The sequence below is a fragment of the Dysidea avara genome, chromosome 12, assembly GCF_963678975.1.
Source record: "Dysidea avara chromosome 12, odDysAvar1.4, whole genome shotgun sequence".
NCBI lineage: Eukaryota > Metazoa > Porifera > Demospongiae > Dictyoceratida > Dysideidae > Dysidea > Dysidea avara.
In genome coordinates, this window is record NC_089283.1 from 833,737 (window position 1) to 853,058 (window position 19,322).

Sequence of the window (19,322 nt, forward strand, 5' to 3'; positions counted from 1 at the left end):
TAAAACTCTAATCAGCACTTTTTGGTAGAGCAAAGGTCAAAGATTAGGAGACATGGTTAATTATCAACTTCATCAAATTAAGCTGTTAAATATACCTAACGAAAGCTTTTTCTATGAGCTTTAAAGTGGTGCAATTCATTTTAAAAACACCTAAATTATGATGCTTTGAATGATCACAAGTACAGCAAAAATAGAATACTAAATGTGACCCAGTCTGATAAAGCCGGTCTTATCGCCCATGTCAGCAGATTTGATTTTTCACCCAGGACACAAAGCTACATGAATAAACTATCTAATTCCACAATCAAAATCAGCTAGACTTGGGTGGTCTGGTTTTGCTGGCTGCCTTTCCCAAGCCCAATGGTGATCCGTACGTCCTTAATGGAGCTCTGTTCAGCCTGGGGATGACTGTCTGTGGCTGTACAGCTCTGTGGTGTTGAATAAGTACATCTGCAGTGAATTTCCTTTCATTTTAGCCAGTTTTGAGACCTCAATGGCCCAAAACTTGGCTTAATTCATCCCTCGGCCTTCCTTTTCAATTTTTGAACACCATCTTGCCCGCCTTCCAGGGCCCCTGCCTCCCACCCAATTTGCAGCTCGCCTGATACAGTCAACCTCAGTTTAAAAACTATCTAAAATGGTGGGAAACTTAGTTGTTGGCTACTTGCACAGTGGATGCTCTAGAAGGTAAGGAATTGGCATAAAACGTGTGAAAATTTGGTACACATAGCTTCAACCATTGACAAGCTACATCACACTAAATGCTTAAAACCGGCATTTTAAATAGGCGATAAGGCCGGTTTTCTCAGACTGGGTCACAAATAAGCCATTTATGGGAAGCCATACAAGCAATGGGTGAAGGGACACATATGACCACTTGGGATACCCACACACCAACTTTCTCCAATTCTGGGGGGGTCATGTGCAAAACTTTGGTGAACTGATATGGAATTACCCATTCAGTAAATCCAACTAAATAAATTGCAGCACAAAGGTGGTCTTTCAATACAGGTGGTCACTAATACAGGTTGCACTGTACTTGGACACCTTCATTGTGTAAGACAAAGTTGGCATGGCCTTATCAGGAGTGGTTATTAGAGGTGTACACTCCCATATAGCAATAATAGACTACAAAATTCCACTACATACCACAACATATTTAATTATATCTCTTGAACCCATTGTGGCCCCACCACAAAAATTTTACCAATAATAGACCATAACCTAATTATTATTTACTAAAAAAATTCAAAGAATTTGAAGCAGCACTTTTTGAAATATTAAGGATTAAAGTTTTTAATGGAACGTTTTTGAACCTTCATTAAATTGATATCCCATAGTTTATGGATTACTTGAAAGATCAATGAACAGTCTTTAATCGCTGAAAATTTTATTTTAAAATATTAACACAGTGGTGAGCTACAGTTGATTTTGTAACTCAAGACGGACCAATTTTTCATGAAATGTTCAAAATATTTGTGGTGTCATAAATCAAAAAGTATGTGGTGTATGAGGCTAAAAATTGGTATGGGTGATGAGCACCATAGGTACTACAAACACACCAAGTTTTGTCAAAATCCGAGAGGTTACCCTACAATTTCTCAGTGATTTGACATGGAATGACCCATTATTTTATAGTTATATCCCGGTATGAGGGTGATATCATTGTTATTACACGAGTCCGAGGCGGAGCCAAGGACGAGTGTAATAACAATGATATCATCTGAGTATACAGGATATAACTGTTTTATATCCCAGTGCGCGGGAGTACGCAGAAGTTTACGGATAGTAAATTAAGTTCCGGTTTGAGTTCCTGTCACCGTGCTCAAGATTTCGTCCGGATTGTGTGGAGATTCTACTTCGTAGCTACAAGAGAGACCTTACTTACTGCCTACAAACTGTAGTGAAGGGTGGTGTTATGAAGCAGCGGTTCCAGGTACGATTCGCCTTCATCAGAAATTGGTATGGTGGTGTCGCGTGGTGTGCAAGAGAAAAATAAAAACCAACAAGTGGCTACCATAGTCCAAGATAGAACGATGAAGCTAGAGGAAGTTAGTTCTTCACCATAGTGACCGTTGGGAGTGATTGCTGGAGCGAAAATCGCCACAGACTATTCTTGACATTTATTAAACTATCACGGTATTGGTAACTTGTAGTGTTATTGTGTAAAGGATTAACAGTTTCTTGTAAGATTTAGCTAGTTTTAAGTGCTGTATTGGTGTGTTTTGTATCAATATTTCCTTATTTGGCTCTTTGTTCCATTGGTAAACAATGCCATTCGCAGTTATTATGATGTCACGAAAAAGACTGAGTGGCTCCGCAACTGGGTGATAAGTTAGTTATCACTGGGTGATAACTATATCGTACAGTAGCAGCGCCGCTCTGTCTAGCTGTATGGTAGTTATAACCCAGCGCGGCGCTTTGATACTCCCACGCACTGGGGTTTAAGTAATATTATTACTACAAGTAACGAAGTTTCTAATCTCATTAGTAATCCACTGCTTATTCACCAGCTTCTTACTTATAACCAAGATTTTCACATTGTCCAACAACGCAATTATGTCACATGATTAGGTGCTTAAGGCTGTGGACACAAAGTAATATAATATGTAATATTATTATAGTTACTTTCCCTTGTGAAAATTTTGTGTGCAACTTGTATGCAGTTAGCAATTACACACATGCAGTGTTCTTAAGATGGTTGTAAAACAATAGCACAACTTTGTATATTCTCTGCACGTATATAGTTCAGTAGCAAAAAACTAGCGAGTTCTTTTGCTATCATATTGCACATGTACATTTTATTCTCGTACAATAGAAATGCATTGTGCTCTTTTTGCTTGCGTACTGCATGCTTGCAGTTTGCTTTCATAAGTTAGCCTTAATAGGGGGTTGGTCTGCTCACAAATTACACACATGCAGTCCGCTCTCTTTTTGCGTACATGCAGTATACAGTATGAAATAGCCAATCAGATGAAAACAAACAAAAGTTTAAAATTACGCCTATACTGTTTGCTACTATTGACAACTTGTGCAAAGAAAAGAAGTAGTCTTTATTAGTGGGGTGTGGTGTTGTACAAGAAAACTTGTTATAGCAGTACATGACATTACAAGTACAGCTGAGGTTGGCGCCTTGAGTTGCTGAGGTTAGCGTCTTGAGTTTCCTTGAAAGTCATGCATCACAGGTGGAGAAACATTTCTAAACATGAATAAAATACTGCTACAGTTTAGGGATGGGCAATTATTCAGTTATAGTGATAATCACGATTATTTTATTGGCAATAATCGACATCGTGTACTTTTCATAGACTAGTGATAATCGAAATTGGCAATTATCATGCAATAATCGTGGTAATCAGAGAAATATATGTAAATTTTCAATGTAATTTAACCATTTACTTAATAATTCATGTTGTGTTTAGTGTTTTTCATCACACAAGAATTGTGTTGACAATAATCGCGATAATTGTGATATTTGTTCATGACAATAATCGTATAGCAAAATATCAATATCAATATCACCCTTCACTACTGCTGTTCATTATGGCTTCTTTGTTCTCTGTAACAAAGTGAGGGAGTGTGATTTTTAACCTTTGATTTAAAGACTATAGAAATGTACAATTGAAAGCAGACAAGAAGCAGGAGAGTATTTGGACCTGTATCAATTTCTACATTTTGCTTTTGGACAAAAGATCATCTTTGTGAAAAAAAATTGTGCACAGTGAGGCCAAACAGACAGTTTACGGCTTGTAACTGACTTGTAGTTTTGTATTGCATGCATTTCTTGTAGATGTGAATTACAAATTTAAAGAAATACAAATATGAAATAAATAGCCAGTGTTTGCAAGTTGCATGCATGTAGTCGCTCAACTGCTAAACTGCTCACAAGTTGCACACATGAAATGGCACACATGTAAGTGTTTACATGTAACAGCTATGGAAATGCACGTGTGCAATCGGGCCAAATACTAACATACACACACATGCATTTGATTACATGTATTTGCATGTAAATATACGTGTGTGTTTGTGTGTGTGCATGTGTGCAAATTTATTATAGAGGTAATATGTAACTGTAACTAAATAGTTCAGTTGTAAATAATATGTAACTAGTTACTTGTAAGAAGTAACTGTCCCAACACTGACTATAATATCCTATCATCACTTATAGGGGACTGAAGGGTTTAGTTGTGACATTGGATGAACTGGGTCATGTGATCTGCAGTTATATGGGTACAGACCCCTCCCACTTCACACCCCCAACCCCTCAGGCTAGGGAGGTGAACTATGAGGTCAGTCATGTCATGTTTGTACCCTAATATGGCCATCATGCTATTATTAGAAAGTAGATAAAGAATATAAGGAACTGCAAAAAGTTGTCAGGGAGTCAATCAAAGGATCAGGTGAGCTCCACTGAATGGGGTTTCTCCTAATGATGACATCACAACAGAAGTCACTCCAGTGAGGACAGACAACACATTAACTATTAACAGTGAAGTGGTGGACAAGCCTCGTATTATCACTGTGAGCAGTTGTACTACTTATTGTTGATTATATGTGACCCAGTATGGTATCTGGTAATAGTGTAAACATCATCTGGTGATAATGGCCGTTTGTTGGGACAGCCTCACACAGTTTAGTCTCTAGTATATATATACACATAATAGAGTGGCCTTTTATTCTGTATTCTTACAAGATATTGACAATGATCATGAGTTTGTAGATGTACTCGAATACAGACTCGGGTGTTTCTTCCCAAGATAGTATTCTTGTGTAGAAGTGTGCTTTTATTCCAGTACTGGTGTCTTGTACTCTTATTTGTGTGACCGATTGTAGCTATCTGATGGAGATCATGTGAGCTCAGATGAAGGGAATTCCCCGGATGCAATACAGCTATGTTGTGAGGTCATCATACAGTTATCAACAGACCACATGATCCATGATGTCATGATGACTGTTCAAACCAATCAGCCGCTAGTTGTCCACCCGTGTGTATTCCGGTGGAACGAAATGGGTAATGTTTGTGTGTGTGTGTGTGTGTGTGTGTGTGTGTGTGTGTGTGTGTGTGTGTGTGTGTGTGTGTGTGTGTGTGTGTGTGTGTGTGTGTGCGACTGTGTGTGTGTGTGTGTGTGTGTGTGTGTGTGTGTGTGTGTGTGTGTGTGTGCGACTCTGTGTGTGTGTGTGCGACTCTGTGTGTGTGTGTGCGACTCTGTGTGTGTGTGTGCGACTCTGTGTGTGTACTGAACCTTTTGAGAACATCTCTTAGTACATAAACTGACCTGGAAAATCAGGACATCTTGATATTCAGGACAGTATGTTTAGAAGAAATACTATGAAATACACTAAAACTTAACTAAGAAATGTTTGTTGTTCCGTAAGCAACCACATCCCACCAGTTACCATAACCATATATGGTGTGTTACTGTCTGTTTCCTCCTTCCATAGCTGCTGGAGTCGTCAACCCGATCACTTTAACATTTGTGTGTACTCCTAACTTGTTGCCGACCTGTACATCAGCTGTTGTCACGGTGATGCACTCAGTGTCACAGTCACGCCCCCACATTACACAACACACAGTACCCCTACCCTTGTCATTGTTCTGTATGTCTGTCTTGCCCGCAAAAACTGCCGAGTATAAGGTGAGGTCATGTGATCTTAAGTGTAGTGTTACCTGTCACACCCTTCAGGTTACCATAGATACCAATAGTCCTCCAGTGAGCTTGATGACACTGTTTCCAGGTAATTAATAATTATTATGGATTTCAGTGAATTATTGGTTGTTACATTACCAACAAAATATATTGTGAGTAGTTTGGTTGTCAAATATCACATGATCTCATAGTTCAACCCCAACACATCAGTATCAATACCAAGTATTCTAATGTGTGAATTGGTGGTGTATCTGTGTGTGTCCCAGAACCCTCACAAACCTTCTTTCAGCCACCCCAACACAATACATCACTTTCCTAGCTAACAAGCAAGTACTACATTATCCATGCTTGTTGTGAATATGTTTCCAATATTAGTATCAACACAAGGCTACACCATATTTGGTTATACATAGTCCAAAAGTATACTTTAGTTGTACACAAGTTTTATCCAATCATTTTACAGAGTTTTCCACCTCCGGTGACAACAATGTTCCACAGAATGCTATTGGGTTCCAGCTGTTACCAGGTGCTGAGGTTACCATGGTAGTGTCCAAGACTGGTGACAGGTATCGACTACAGTCGGACTGTTTTGAAGCCATAGGATTATTTGAAGCTGAGCTGGTGAAGAGGCTGGCAGAGCACTATCATGACAAGGTGAGCCCAAAGAGGTTTGGGGTAGTGGTGACACACACACACACACACACACACACACACACACACACACACACACACACACACACACACACAAACAAAAGCGAAGTCTTTAGCTGCCATGCTAGAACTAGCACTGGTACACCTGTACACTACATTCTGGTGCTATCAGTCAGCACAGGCAAATCTTCCTGGAGTAACCCACAGGAGACTGTACCCTGTCTCACGGGTGAATGTGTGGGCACACAAGGTCCCTTCACCCACTATGAAAGACATGGACAGTTGACGTTTGTTTCTCCAGGTACCCATTGATGTTACATCTGCTTACCAGTTGACATCAGGTCACCAAGTCCCTGTTAAACAGCTGGGTAGGCTGGAGCAATGTGAGTAAGTTTCTTGCTTAAGGAAACAACAAATTGGCATCAAACCTGAAACCTTTTCGATAACTAGGCTGATATTCTAGCCACTTGGCTATAAGTGATGCCACAATATATCGTATATCGCAATAATTGTGATAGAAGCATTTTATGATAGTCATGAAAGAGAAAAGCTACATCGTGATATAAAAAGCATAAATTATTTAGTGAGCTTGATATTAAAATTTTCATATCGTAGCATCACTATTGGCTATGCTCTCTCTCTCTCTCTCTCACTCACTCGCCCACGCACACACTGTACCACACGCACTGACTACACACTTTATGTGCTGCTTATTCCTTCTCATAGTCTCCACCATTCAAGGCATTATTTACAGAACAACTTCCACTGAAGGAATATTTTGAGATAGTGGAGGATCACTTTAAGGTAGTGTAGTCATTGTTGTAATGTAGTTCCTGGTAGTGGAACTACTCATTTTCCGACATACAAAATTTGGCCAGCTCGGGTCTGTATGATATACCTTATGGTAGAATGTTGGTGGGAGAATTCTTTTCCAACTTTTAGCCAACTAAACCAGTATGGCATTTGCCAAAATGTTATCCACCAAATTCTACCTCAAGTTAAATTGCCAAAATTTTGTGTCATATGGTACATGTGATGTACATGTGATGTACATGTGATATTATCATGTACAGTTGAGGGTAGAGAGGGAGCAGTACCTGTTAGCAGTGGAGCAACACTCTCAACAGTTCAGAGCCATACAGAAGAGACTCCTCACAAGGTTCAAGGATAAAACTCCATCTTCACTACAACATCTTGATACCCTGTTGGATGGGACCTTCCTACAGGTGGGTGTGTCTGGGAAACTCCCTCTAGTAGTGTTGTCATGGCAATTAGTTTACATTGGTACTTGGTGTATGGGATGGTGTGCCACCAACCCTTTTTAGATAACAATAAACTCCCTGGTTTGGTCTTTCTAGCATTCAGGACTTTTCAACCATTTAGTCCCCAGTTACTCACATTATGTGGCCACAGTGTATTTTGGCAACGCTGCAATTTGATTGGACATACCAGTTTTCGATAACAGTGGCACAAGTCCTTAATGCTAGTGGGACTTGTGTGAGTATACTGCTCACCTGTCTGTACATACGTACGTATGTGTGTATGTATACTGTGTGTCGTGTAATTGTTTACTACTCTTATCACCATGGTTACAGCTGATAGCACTTAGTGACAAGTGTCAGTCAATAGAAGAAGAATTGTCAGTGGTTAACAATCGGTTGTGTTGTGCTACTAACTTCATCGTAGACCTTGTCAGGTGACTTACATCATTACTAGGGGTGCCACGTGAAGTTGTATATCATGACATGTTGAAATACAATGAAATATCTCTTAACTTTTGAGTATCATAATAAGAACAGACGTTTTGGTCTGGTTCCATCCTTTTACCTCTGAAAGAGGAAGATCTCAATCTTATCACAGTGGGTTAAAATGGTCTCACAGGTTATGCTGTGACTTGATATGATATGACAAATGATAATAAAAATTGTCGTGGCATCCCTAGTCGTTACCATAACAACATGTCCTAAAGCAGTACCACAGGTTATCAGCTGGTATGTCAGACGAGGAGTGTGATGTGTTGAGGGTGTGTCTCTGTGTCAGTCCTGATCACCTAATTGAGCAAGTGAGTTCACTGTTGTCATGCCAACTGTGATGTCATCATGAGACCCCCTAGGGATGGGAAGAGACAACAACAACAGCTGTGATGCACATGTTGGTCACATGTTTGAGTAAAAACAATAAAGAACAACAAACAAGTGAGTTGGGAGACTAGCTGATGTGTATTATGTGTCAGAGATGAATTGATAAAATGAATAGTGTATTAATTTATTATGAAATCTGTCCTTGCCACAATTTGTGCTTATAATTCTACACAGGACAGATGTCAGCTTTACCAAAATTTACAGCGATGATACCATATATAGTATAAACAGGGATTAGTAATGATGACATCATTCTCATACAGGTTTTTGCAATTGAATTTGTTGCCTTTGCGATTGAATTCGTCCTGTTTGCAATTGAATTTGTCAGTTTTGCAGTTGAATTTGTCAGTTTTGCAATAGGATTCGTCGCGTTTGCATTACAATTCGTCATAAACAAAATAGCTCCAAGAAACCAACTGTTTATTAAGAGATGAATTATTTACGCCATGGAGAGTTACACTTGAGACACTAGAAGGTAATTGGAGCTGGTAGTACGCGAAGCTGATACTGGCTGACAAGTTAATTAGCTTGCTTGCTAGTGACCACACCCATCTCGAATGGCATATATAGTAGAGTTGGGAATGTTGCTGGATAGGCTGTAGAGGAAGAATTATTGTCTTATAAGGAGTTGTTTACTACTGTTGTACATGAACAAGTTCTTGTAGCAGCTGCTACACTATGTTTTCGTATTTTCTCCAGCTGCCATTCTTGTTATGGACGGATTTAACTGCAAAACTGACTAATTGTAAACAAGACGGATTCAATTGCTAAAACCTGTAATCTATCTATCTATCTATCTATCTATCTTCTATCTATCTATCTATATCTATCTATCTATCTATCTATCTATCTATATATATAAAGCTGAAAATGTCTGTCTGTCTGTCTGTCTGACGGTCACGCTGCTTACTCACCAGACTTGGCGCGAATCGACATAGTCTGTGCTGATAATGAAGCGCTCATCATCCGCCTACTCTAAGATTGTTATCACGAGTTCACGCGTGCTTCCGTTCAGTCTCTACAGCGCGTAGAAGGCCAAGGTGTAGAGAAAACTTGAGCAACATTCCTTTGAAAACCACAGCACATACTGTTCAAGTGGTAGAACGCCTGACTAGCGTGCAAGAGGTCGTGGGTTCAAATCCACGTGTTGACAGATTTTTTTCTTTCTACTTAGTACCTTTTTGTGAACACCTTTTTAAAACACGGCTTTTAGCTCATCATATCTTGGCATGCAAAGCACGTATCGAGGCGGGACTTCAGCGAAATTAAACGCCCATCATCTGGCAACTCGAGTGTTGTTGTGGCAAATCAATACGTGCTTTTGTTCGCTCTTTATAGGGCGATGAAGGCACTGGTGTAGGGAAGGATCACTGAAAAGTTGAGCTACATTCCTGTCAAAACCACTGATAAACAACTGTGGCGATTTGTGCACCTCCCTTAACCCCAAGTTATTATAACCAGCCAGGGTTCAATCCCCGCCTAGGTCATAACTTTTTTTTTCACTTTTGGGACCTTTTTGATGCACCTTTTTGCTCTATCTGTTCCATGCAAGTCTTCATCTACAAACAGCACTGGCGCTGAATTACCTCACATAATAGGGACTCTTATAGCACTTTTGGGACAGGGCAGACAAATTGCCAACATATTTGTCCATCTGTGTGTTGGTCCAGTGTGTTGTATTAGAGTAGGTAAAAGCTTCTTTCACCAGTATCCAGAAAATCTACATCTTTGTTTTAAGCACATAGGTGTGCACTGACATGAAAAACTGTTTGTTCAGACTTACCTCAATGCTGCTGTAGTAATAGGCAGCTTGCATGATTGAACAAATACTACTGTGCATCTGAAAAATGATAACACTGGAACCATGCAGATCCATAGTTTACACCGAGGAACTGCATCCGACCTGGCACAACTGTTTCACTATCCTGCTTACATGCTTTCACTCTAAAGATTCATACATTACCTTATTGGTCAATTACACTGCAGGTGTTTCAAAACTGGGTTTTTGTATGGCAAGAGGTATATGTGTCACTGCAACATCAGAACTGAAAGTGCATAGGACAAGTTCTGAACTTTTGCTTGCCATGCAGTAACTATAACTGCAAATTGTGTTGACTTTAAATTATGCTCAAGTTCATTTCTCTTTGTGACAGTCGGTAAGGTAAACATCAAAATGTAGAAACTGAAACTGTACCGTGTGTACACAACCTGTATGTAATGTAGAGTATACTGTATACAATTGCCTTAGCTCGCATGCAGTTTAACTAATTAGCTAGCCTTGCATGCATGCTTCACTATAAATTATTATGTACTGCATAAGGATCATGTACTTTAAAGCACTATCGACATACATGCTACACAGCAAATATAGGACACTAATATTTATGCTTGGTTCCCAATATATTAATTATTGTTGCATTAGTTCTCATGTAAAGCAGAAAAGGTTCCGTTTGTTCTATACAGCACGTTGAAGTCACTGGTAGGGAAGATGCACTGAATAATAAAACTACATTCCTGTCAAAACCACAAACAATAAACTTTAGTGTTTTGCATCATTAATGACATAAGAAAACCTCATGCTCTTTAAAAAATGTGACATCACCATGTACCCTACATAGCTACATTAGCAGTGCTGGTGTTTAATGCTTAGTCCCTCTTCGTGGCATTAAAATGTTTAATGTGGAGATGGTCCTGCACATAGGGCAGGTACCAATGCTAGTAACAAATAATTTTATGTACAGGTAGTCCTCATACGAGTCGAGACTTTGAGTGACCATACCTTACATTGTTTATTTGTGAGTTCATCTTGACAGTTCCTTTACACTATTACACTGTGTGAGTCACGGCCAGTTTGTCTTGGAGTTTGGTATCAATAATTTTAGTGTTGCTATTACTAAGGACCATGACAAGATGTGAGATTTGTTCATTAACTAGTCCACAATGATTGAAAGTTTGTATGAAGGTTATTTTGTATGACCTGAAGTTGATGTTGTTGACTGCTGAACCTGTAACCAAGACAAGTAAAACCTGTAATGAGGATTGTCTGTCATGACATCACTGTTACAAATCCCTGTTTGTACTATATGTGACCGTCTCAGCAAAAACCCGACTTGTTTGCACAACTTCCGAAATGTTTTTTTTTTCTTTTTTCTCAGCATTATCTTCAGTTGCCTTCTGTGGTGAGTAGTTTTGGAATTATAGCGCTAGACAGTAGGAAGAGCAAGATAATTGATTTGTACAGCGACTATACTGAAAATAAACTACAGGTGCTTACATTCGTAGCCATAACTTCCGTTAGCATTAGCTTATAACATTGGAATTTGGCTTAAAATGTTCACCATGGATTAGCAAATCCAGCAAAATATAGTGTTGGCCCTGTAGTCACTTACACATATCGTATGAAGGCAGTTTAGTTGAAGAAATGATGACAATCTTGCTTATATTTACCGCATCGTAAACAAGCGCACGTGACACACATAGTGTTGGGGCTACAGAAACAAAACAAAAAGATTTTAAAACTCTCCATGAGCAGGCGAATAAGATGGTGTATAGTTTTAATCGATTTGAGTGTTTCTTCTCAGAGGAATGGCCCAATAAAAACTTGTGTATTTTTCTTTGTTAGCAGGAATGATTTTATGATTATTTTTGAAAATTTCCATTTTCTCTATACACATGCTAGTGCAAACAAGTCAGGTTTTTGCTGAGATGGTCACATATTATCTATGGTAACACCCAGACCAGCTGGACTAAGATAAAGGACCACGGTAGTCCAATAACATTTTAACATGTTGTGTGTGTAGTGAGACTAACTCACTTACAGTAATACTCACAGTATGACATAACATTGTAAGGACTTTTGTAATCAGTTTTAGTAGAATATAGCAGAGAGAATTCAGTTCAATTGTACATATCAACCTTATATCATCTACAACAGTTCCTGGTAGTCTTGAGATGCCGGCAGACACAGGCAAACTGAAGAGACACTTGTCGTTATTCTTTGATCGGTTACTGAAGGGAGGTCGTCTGAACACTACTGGAGAGGTGACCACATGGTCATCACATGATAAGAGGGGACCGGTATCACTACCTCCCATCAATGATGTCACTAGTGATGATGTAATACAGGAAGAGGACTAGATGTGACTTGTTCTATTTGATCATGTTAATAACTTGTGTGTTGATGAGGGTGTGTCATTAATTTATTTATTAAAAATGTGATTAGCCATAAGGGGAGTAGTCTACCCAGCTGTATTAATGGTGACCTGGTGTTAACTGGTGAAGTAGTCTACCCAGCTGTATTAATGGTGACCCGGTGTTAACTGGTGAAGTAGTCTACCCAGCTGTATTAATGGTGACCCGGTGTTAACTGGTGAAGTAGTCTACCCAGCTGTATTAATGGTACTATTATTCCTTTGTCATGCCATTGAACTTTGCTTCCATAGTTTTGCTTTTACGCAGCAGAAATGTGACGTACTTCAGCATGTTTTAGGTCACACCATCAGTTAATGTCAGAATGATCACCTGATCTTGTGCTTTTCATATGTAGAAGTTTGCAGACATTTGTTATACTTTGTTCATGGTAAAAACAAGGGCAGATTTAGGGGGTGTTTTGGGGGACTGAAGCATTCCCCTTACTATGTGCTAGCTAGAAAGACAGTAGAAACTACAGTACTGATGTAGTTGTGTCTAATGCATGGCTACAAGGGAAGAGTGAGAAGAGAAGAGCTAATCTATTCTAGGAATCAACAAGAGGGGAACAAAAGGGTAAAACTGTTTAAAAGCTTGGAATACTCTAATAGAACATCCACCGTTAAAATTCTTAACTATAAAGACCAACTCCCAGTTTGAACTTAGAACACTTAGATAAAGCATGTTCCTTGTGCTGAGTGTTCTTCTCACACTACACTATTAGCTGTATCAATCAGATGACACACTTTTAGCCCCCACTATAAATACACTATAAATACCCTAGGTTAGCACATCCCCTTGGGAAATCCCAGATCGGCCCCTGAAAAATGCCAGCTGGAACATGTCAAATACATTTCTGCTGAAAAAACTATTAATTAATTATTGTGTACTGCCTACCTTGTGCCTGTTTAGTACCTTACTGGGTGTGATATGCTGAACAACTTTTCAGTGAGTATAATGATGTTAGAAGAAAGCCCAATTTTTTGTGTGTGTCAAAATTAAACCAACTTGGTGTAACAAATTCCATCATACATTTTGTATCGGGTGTTTTAGGGCCTTGTAATAAACAACATAACACAACACACATGATGGATTCCGTACTAGATTGGGAAACAGTAGTGAATGATGATTTAAATGAGTTATTGAAGAAGGAAATTTAAGTGAGTCATTTTGTGGTTGAAAATCACTTTTATACCATGGCCTGGGGCAGATATTTTTAATGAAATTCTGACCTCTTTACAACTGTTAACTCTACTAGTGTTATACTGACAAAAAGTGTCATGAATTATCTCTGCAGGTTAGTTAGTAAAATTTAGCGTTTCTGCAGTTAAGCACATAATGTCTGTTGTTGTAGCAAACTTCAATGACAAATTGTAAATCAACTTTGCATGGACTGTGAAAGAAGTCACCTCAACTCTCACATGATTTAGGACCTAAAAGCTGAAATCAAAGAGAAATAAATGTCACATTAAAAGTGGAAAATTTTGCATTTTTTACTGGAAAACCTAAAGATTTTCCACTGAGAAGGGTCCTCACTCATAAGTGAGCAAATCTCACTACAGGTTGAGGTCTCTGTGTGAAATAGTGATTTGACCTTACCGTGGTAGAGTCCTGTAGAACCATCTGCGACCAGGATCAAAATCAAATCAAGTGATCAAGAGCACTGAATCAAGCAATCAAGACATTCTATTAAGCTAGCTTGCAAACAAAATGAGAATTTACGAAAAATAATATGTGCTAAATTATCAAGCAATCAAGGCTGATTTTAAGGCGAAATCAAGTAATCAAAGTATATTTTTGTTGATCAAAACCTTGATCCTGGTTGCAGATGGTTCTACCAGACTATTAGTAGTGACCACCCCTTGTACCATCAACTATCAGATCATGGAACAACCTGTTACCCTAGTAGGAACAACATCACTAGAGAAATAACACACTTCTTATTGTATACACTGTTGGTAGGGAGTGTACATTATAAAGCTATTTGTGTGGGAATTCGTATGTCCTAATATGGTCTCAGATTATTGATTTAATACCACAAACATCTCACGTAGTGGGCGTGGCTACTTTCAACAGTTTCTTCTCTTTCTGCTCGTTGAGTTTAGAGGATCAGTGGACATTAACAGGTAAGCGATTGGTACCGACCAGCGCGCCACAACCTACACTGTTGTGCGCGATAATAAACTCGATGTATCATTTATGCACCTATCAATGTTATCCCCCACCTCCCCCCTCCCGGGCGTAGTGGGGGAAATGGTGGGGATTTGACTTTTTGAAAAATCAAATTCTCCACCCACTGGGGAACAACTAGTGGTCAAATCTCCATGTAGTATCGCTGGAATAAACTTTGGGAAACAGATCAATTCTTATAGCCCGCAAGCTAAAGCAAACGCCTAAAATTTCGAACGGTCAAATGCCCCACTAGTGGGGCAAAATTTCTGATCAAATCGGCGAAAATCCCCCACTAATCCCTTAGTAAGCCCGGGAGGGGGGTAGTGGGGCTTAACATTGATAGGTGCATTATTAGTACGTTACCTATCTGTCGTTGTTTGCACCTCCACAGAATGGCCCATCAGAGTGTTACTAACGGACTAGAACAGTTCAAGACAAGCGACAAAGGTAATCACTACGGAATCGTAAGAACACGAAGTCACGCCAGTATGGACATACATACACACAGACAAACATTGGATCTAACTCTCACGTGACCAGACGAGGTCACATGAGAGACTTATGATCATGTGAATACCCAAACCCTAAGGGAAGGACTGGAGTCTGGACTGGAATCTTGGGTCGAATTTATTTCAGTGCGTATTACACTCTTCCACACTCATCAAAGTGCGCTAGTTGATTTCTTCAAAAACACTCTAATAGAACGTTCAGAATTTTTACGGTACCATATTATCAATGATGGCACATACTGAGTTGAGAACCACTACGAGTACTATTCATGATTTACATAAACATGTAGCTATGTTGGTGTAGTGAAACAGTGTAAGACATGCAGTGTGGGTGATTTTCACGGGTACAACAATCTTCTCCACTGTTCGTGATTGTTTTATTAGAGTCTAGCTAATTGCTTACAGCTATGTGGGTGATTAGTCTCAATTCTTTTCTTCTTCTGTCATTAGGTCAAGATGGCAAAACAAGGACAGGATCTGTTATTCGAGACTAAGTACTAGGCAAATGAGAAAATTGCACCCGGGCAGCTGTACCCGTGAAAATCACCACACTGCATGCCTTACACTGTTTCACTACACCAACATAGCTACGTGTTTCTAATAGTGATCGTGGTGGTCGTCTAAACTCTATAGTGTCTCAGCTTTAGCTGATGCTGTTTCACTGTTTAAATAACATTTAAAAAAAAAATAAAAAAAAAACTCAGTTTGTACCATGAAAATCCTGAACGTTCTATTAGAGTATTCAAGAAACTGGCTAGCACGCTTTGATAAGAGTGGGAGAGTGTAGTACGTGCTGAAATAAACTTGAGCCCAGATTCAATTCCAGTCCAGAATCCAGTCCAGTCCAGGTAATAGTACTTTCCAAACCCATTACGTGATCCCCAAACAGTGTGTTAGAGTATTTGGGCACACTATACACTGTTGATGAATACTTGTATTGTTCACAGCTACCAGTACTCCACTACTGAAGGACCTCCAAAACCACATTACTCCACACTACGCTACTCAGTGGAGAGTGATAGGAACACAAATGGGTCTACCCAGTGGAACACTTGACATCATAGAATATAACAACCGGGACAGAGCTGAACCTTGCTGTAATGCCATGTTGAAGAAATGGCTTGAAGTGGACCCCTCTGCTAGTTGGGAGAAATTGTTTGAAGTGATAGAGTCACCTGCAGTGTCCAGTGATCAAGCTCATGATAAAGGTGACTAGCTATATATTGTGCACGTAGTTTTATTTGTTGTTGCTTCTGTAGGAGTCTCCATATTGTCCGACAGAGTGAGACAACTTAATATACAAACACGGTTAGCTGTTGATGAAGATACTTGGCCACCTAACCAGCCACAAGATTTTACTCCACTTTTATTAGTTCACTATGAACATCAACACACTTTCAAACAGGCAGCTGCACCACAACAATTGGCTGGATTTGTCCAGTCAGGTAGACATTCCGCCAAGTGTTACCCACAGGACAGCCATCAGCCACTGAGAGAAGCACTTGATAACAGTAAGACAACTAAACAACTAGTTGATATCTTAGCTCCGCTACAAGAAAGTGGTAATACACAATTTATTTTAGTTGAGGGTATGCCTGGTATCGGCAAATCTTTATTGTTACAAGAAATTGCTTACAATTGGGCTATAGGAAAGTTATTACAAAATTTCAAAATAGTTCTCCTTGTCCAGTTGCGTAGCCCAGCTGTGCAGCAGGTGTCACTTGTCGCTGATCTCTTCCAGTTGGTCTGCAAGCGAGAAACAGATAGTACACAAATTGCCACTGCATGTAGTAAATACCTCTTCAACAACAAAGGTAAAGATGTTGTTTTCCTTTTTGATGGCTATGATGAATTCCCTGATAATCTACAGAAAGATAGTTTATTTGCTGATATACTTAAACGTAAGGTATTACCTCATTGTGGCTTGGTAGTGTCATCTCGTCCACATGCCTCTGTGAGACTCCGACAACAAGCGACCATCAGAGTTGACATCCTGGGCTTTGCTAAAGAGGAACGAAAGTTATACATTGAACAGTCCCTGAAGGGACAGCCACATGCAGTCAAAGAGCTCACTGAATATCTTGAAGGTGATCTGACTATCAATGGCCTGTGCTTCATTCCCTTCAACATGGTCATCTTGATTTACCTGTATGAACAGGGGATTTCCCTTCCCAACAATTCTGCACAGCTATACAATTACTTCATCTGTCTTACCATCTGTCGACATCTTGCCAAGTCCGGTCATCCTCTTGAAAACATTACCCCTGATCTAGATAACCTCCCTGAGCCCTGTAATACAGTAGTTAAGCAGCTGTCTAAGTTAGCCCTCGAGGGTATTAATAGTAACAAGCTAATATTTACCTTACAGGAGGTGAGAACAGCTTGTCCAAGTATCGAAGCTATCGAAGGTGCACTTAACGGCTACGGACTGCTTCAGGCTGTTCAGCACTTCGCGCTCACTGGAAAAACGATGACGTTCAATTTCGTCCATTTTTCCATTCAGGAGTTCTTGTCCGCTCACCATATCATTCAGCTCCTACCAGACGAAGAGCTGCGAGTGCTCGAAGCGAAGTTCTGGAGCGATATTCATTCCAACATGTTTGCAATGTACATCTCGCTTACCAAGGGACAGCGATCTGCTTTTAAACAATTTCTCTCTGGCAGTGACGACTCTATCGCCATCGCTGAAATATTCTTGAAGAATCAACTAAAGTGTCTTCGCTTGTTTCGTTCTTTCCATGAAGCCAACGATGAAGCGATGCACACTTCTATACAACAAGCACAAATCTTCGATAACAAAATAATCAACCTTAGCCCCACTAGCCTATCACCATACGATATTGAGTGTGTTACACTCTTCCTTACCTGCTCACCCCACAAGGAGTGGAAGGAGCTTAACTTGTATAACTGCCATATCCATGATATTGGTCTTCGTATCATTTATCGCGATCTGATGTCACACAACGTCACAATCGAAATACTCAACTTGGAGTCTAATGGCTTCACCAGATCTTCCTCCTCCTTCATTAGTGACCTCATCATCCACTGTAGAGTGGAAGTGTTGAATATTAGTTATAACCGCACCATCGGAGAGGACCCTGCTCTCTACAACATGTTGACCCATCCCTCCTCTAGGCTAGTGAAACTGGACATGATGTTTACCAGCTTATCATCACCATCAGCCATTACCCTATTCACTGCACTATCAAAGGGTAACAAGCTGGAGGTGCTCAACATTAGCTACAATCTCATCACTGATGAAGCTTGTGATGTCATTGCCACTACAATGAAGAACAATACATCACTAGTCTGGCTGTGGATGTGGACCAACAAGATCAGTGGAGAAGCTGCTCAACGTCTACTACAAGCGCTCTACAATAACGACACATTACAAGGGCTAGGGCTACCCTTTGGTTACACTGAAGATGTTAAGAAGAGGATTAGATCACTACAAGAAGTAATTAACAAGAACAGAGAAAGTAGAGGATTTCAAACAAAACTGATCACTTACTGGTAGTAGCTACTTTTCTTTAGTTTTCACTTTGTACTATTTTATGACTGTAATGGCCGCAAGTGTCATTTTGTTCTGATTTTGATAAAAGTTTTATTAAACGTCAATTGCTAACGTTGAGGGGTCCATCATGAAATGTTAAGATTTGAGTATCGGACAAGAATTGGGACTTGTAGTAGAGAATGGTAAAGATCGGCAATATTTAGGATTTCAAGGATTTGAGATATTTATAATTCTAAGGTATTTCTGATGGCGATAAATTAATTATTTTGATAAAGCTGAAATTCGACAGCATTTAGGATTTCTAGAATAATTATAAATTTACAGTATTTCTAACAGAATTTATTATTTTGATAAAGCAGATGTTAGACAATATTTAGGATTTCTAGAGTAATTTTAAATTTACGGTAGTATTTAAATAATTCATTATTTTAATGAAGCTGAAATTCTAGTTGTGCTGGAGACCTCATTCAACGTAAAGCCAAAAACACTGTCAACA

The 19,322-nt window shown here is 39.5% G+C and overlaps 2 protein-coding genes and 1 long non-coding RNA gene across 10 annotated transcripts in view; 2 read left to right on the top strand and 1 right to left on the bottom strand.

The window, feature by feature from the left end:
- LOC136241414 (protein PTHB1-like) overlaps positions 1–12,671 on the top strand; it is a 31,742-nt gene extending 19,071 nt beyond the window's left edge. For 7 of the 8 annotated variants that reach the window (XM_066032609.1, XM_066032608.1, XM_066032610.1 and 4 more), the window contains 12 exons: positions 4,172–4,292; positions 4,343–4,403; positions 4,451–4,524; positions 4,837–5,014; positions 5,446–5,739; positions 6,115–6,305; positions 7,029–7,106; positions 7,376–7,528; positions 7,898–7,998; positions 8,283–8,364; positions 8,416–8,497; positions 12,378–12,671. In XM_066032609.1, the coding sequence (XP_065888681.1) occupies positions 4,172–4,292; positions 4,343–4,403; positions 4,451–4,524; positions 4,837–5,014; positions 5,446–5,739; positions 6,115–6,305; positions 7,029–7,106; positions 7,376–7,528; positions 7,898–7,998; positions 8,283–8,364; positions 8,416–8,497; positions 12,378–12,580 (1,618 nt within the window). In that variant the 3' untranslated portion in view covers positions 12,581–12,671. The remainder of the gene's footprint in view (positions 1–4,171; positions 4,293–4,342; positions 4,404–4,450; positions 4,525–4,836; positions 5,015–5,445; positions 5,740–6,114; positions 6,306–7,028; positions 7,107–7,375; positions 7,529–7,897; positions 7,999–8,282; positions 8,365–8,415; positions 8,498–12,377) is intronic. The other variant, XM_066032613.1, reaches the window with a different exon arrangement.
- On the bottom strand, positions 7,374–14,668 carry LOC136241419 (uncharacterized). Its single transcript, XR_010694289.1, has 2 exons — positions 11,223–14,668; positions 7,374–8,411 (listed from the first exon to the last, which is right to left on the bottom strand). It is a non-coding gene; the product is annotated as an uncharacterized lncRNA (long non-coding RNA).
- A 9-nt stretch (positions 14,669–14,677) lies between these two features.
- Positions 14,678–18,926, top strand: LOC136241413 (protein NLRC3-like). Its single transcript, XM_066032607.1, has 4 exons — positions 14,678–14,757; positions 15,195–15,250; positions 16,260–16,520; positions 16,572–18,926. Exons 2-4 carry the CDS (start codon positions 15,196–15,198, stop codon positions 18,827–18,829), a joined length of 2,574 nt encoding a protein of 857 aa, XP_065888679.1. The 5' UTR covers positions 14,678–14,757; position 15,195; the 3' UTR covers positions 18,830–18,926.
- Positions 18,927–19,322: the final 396 nt, after the last annotated feature.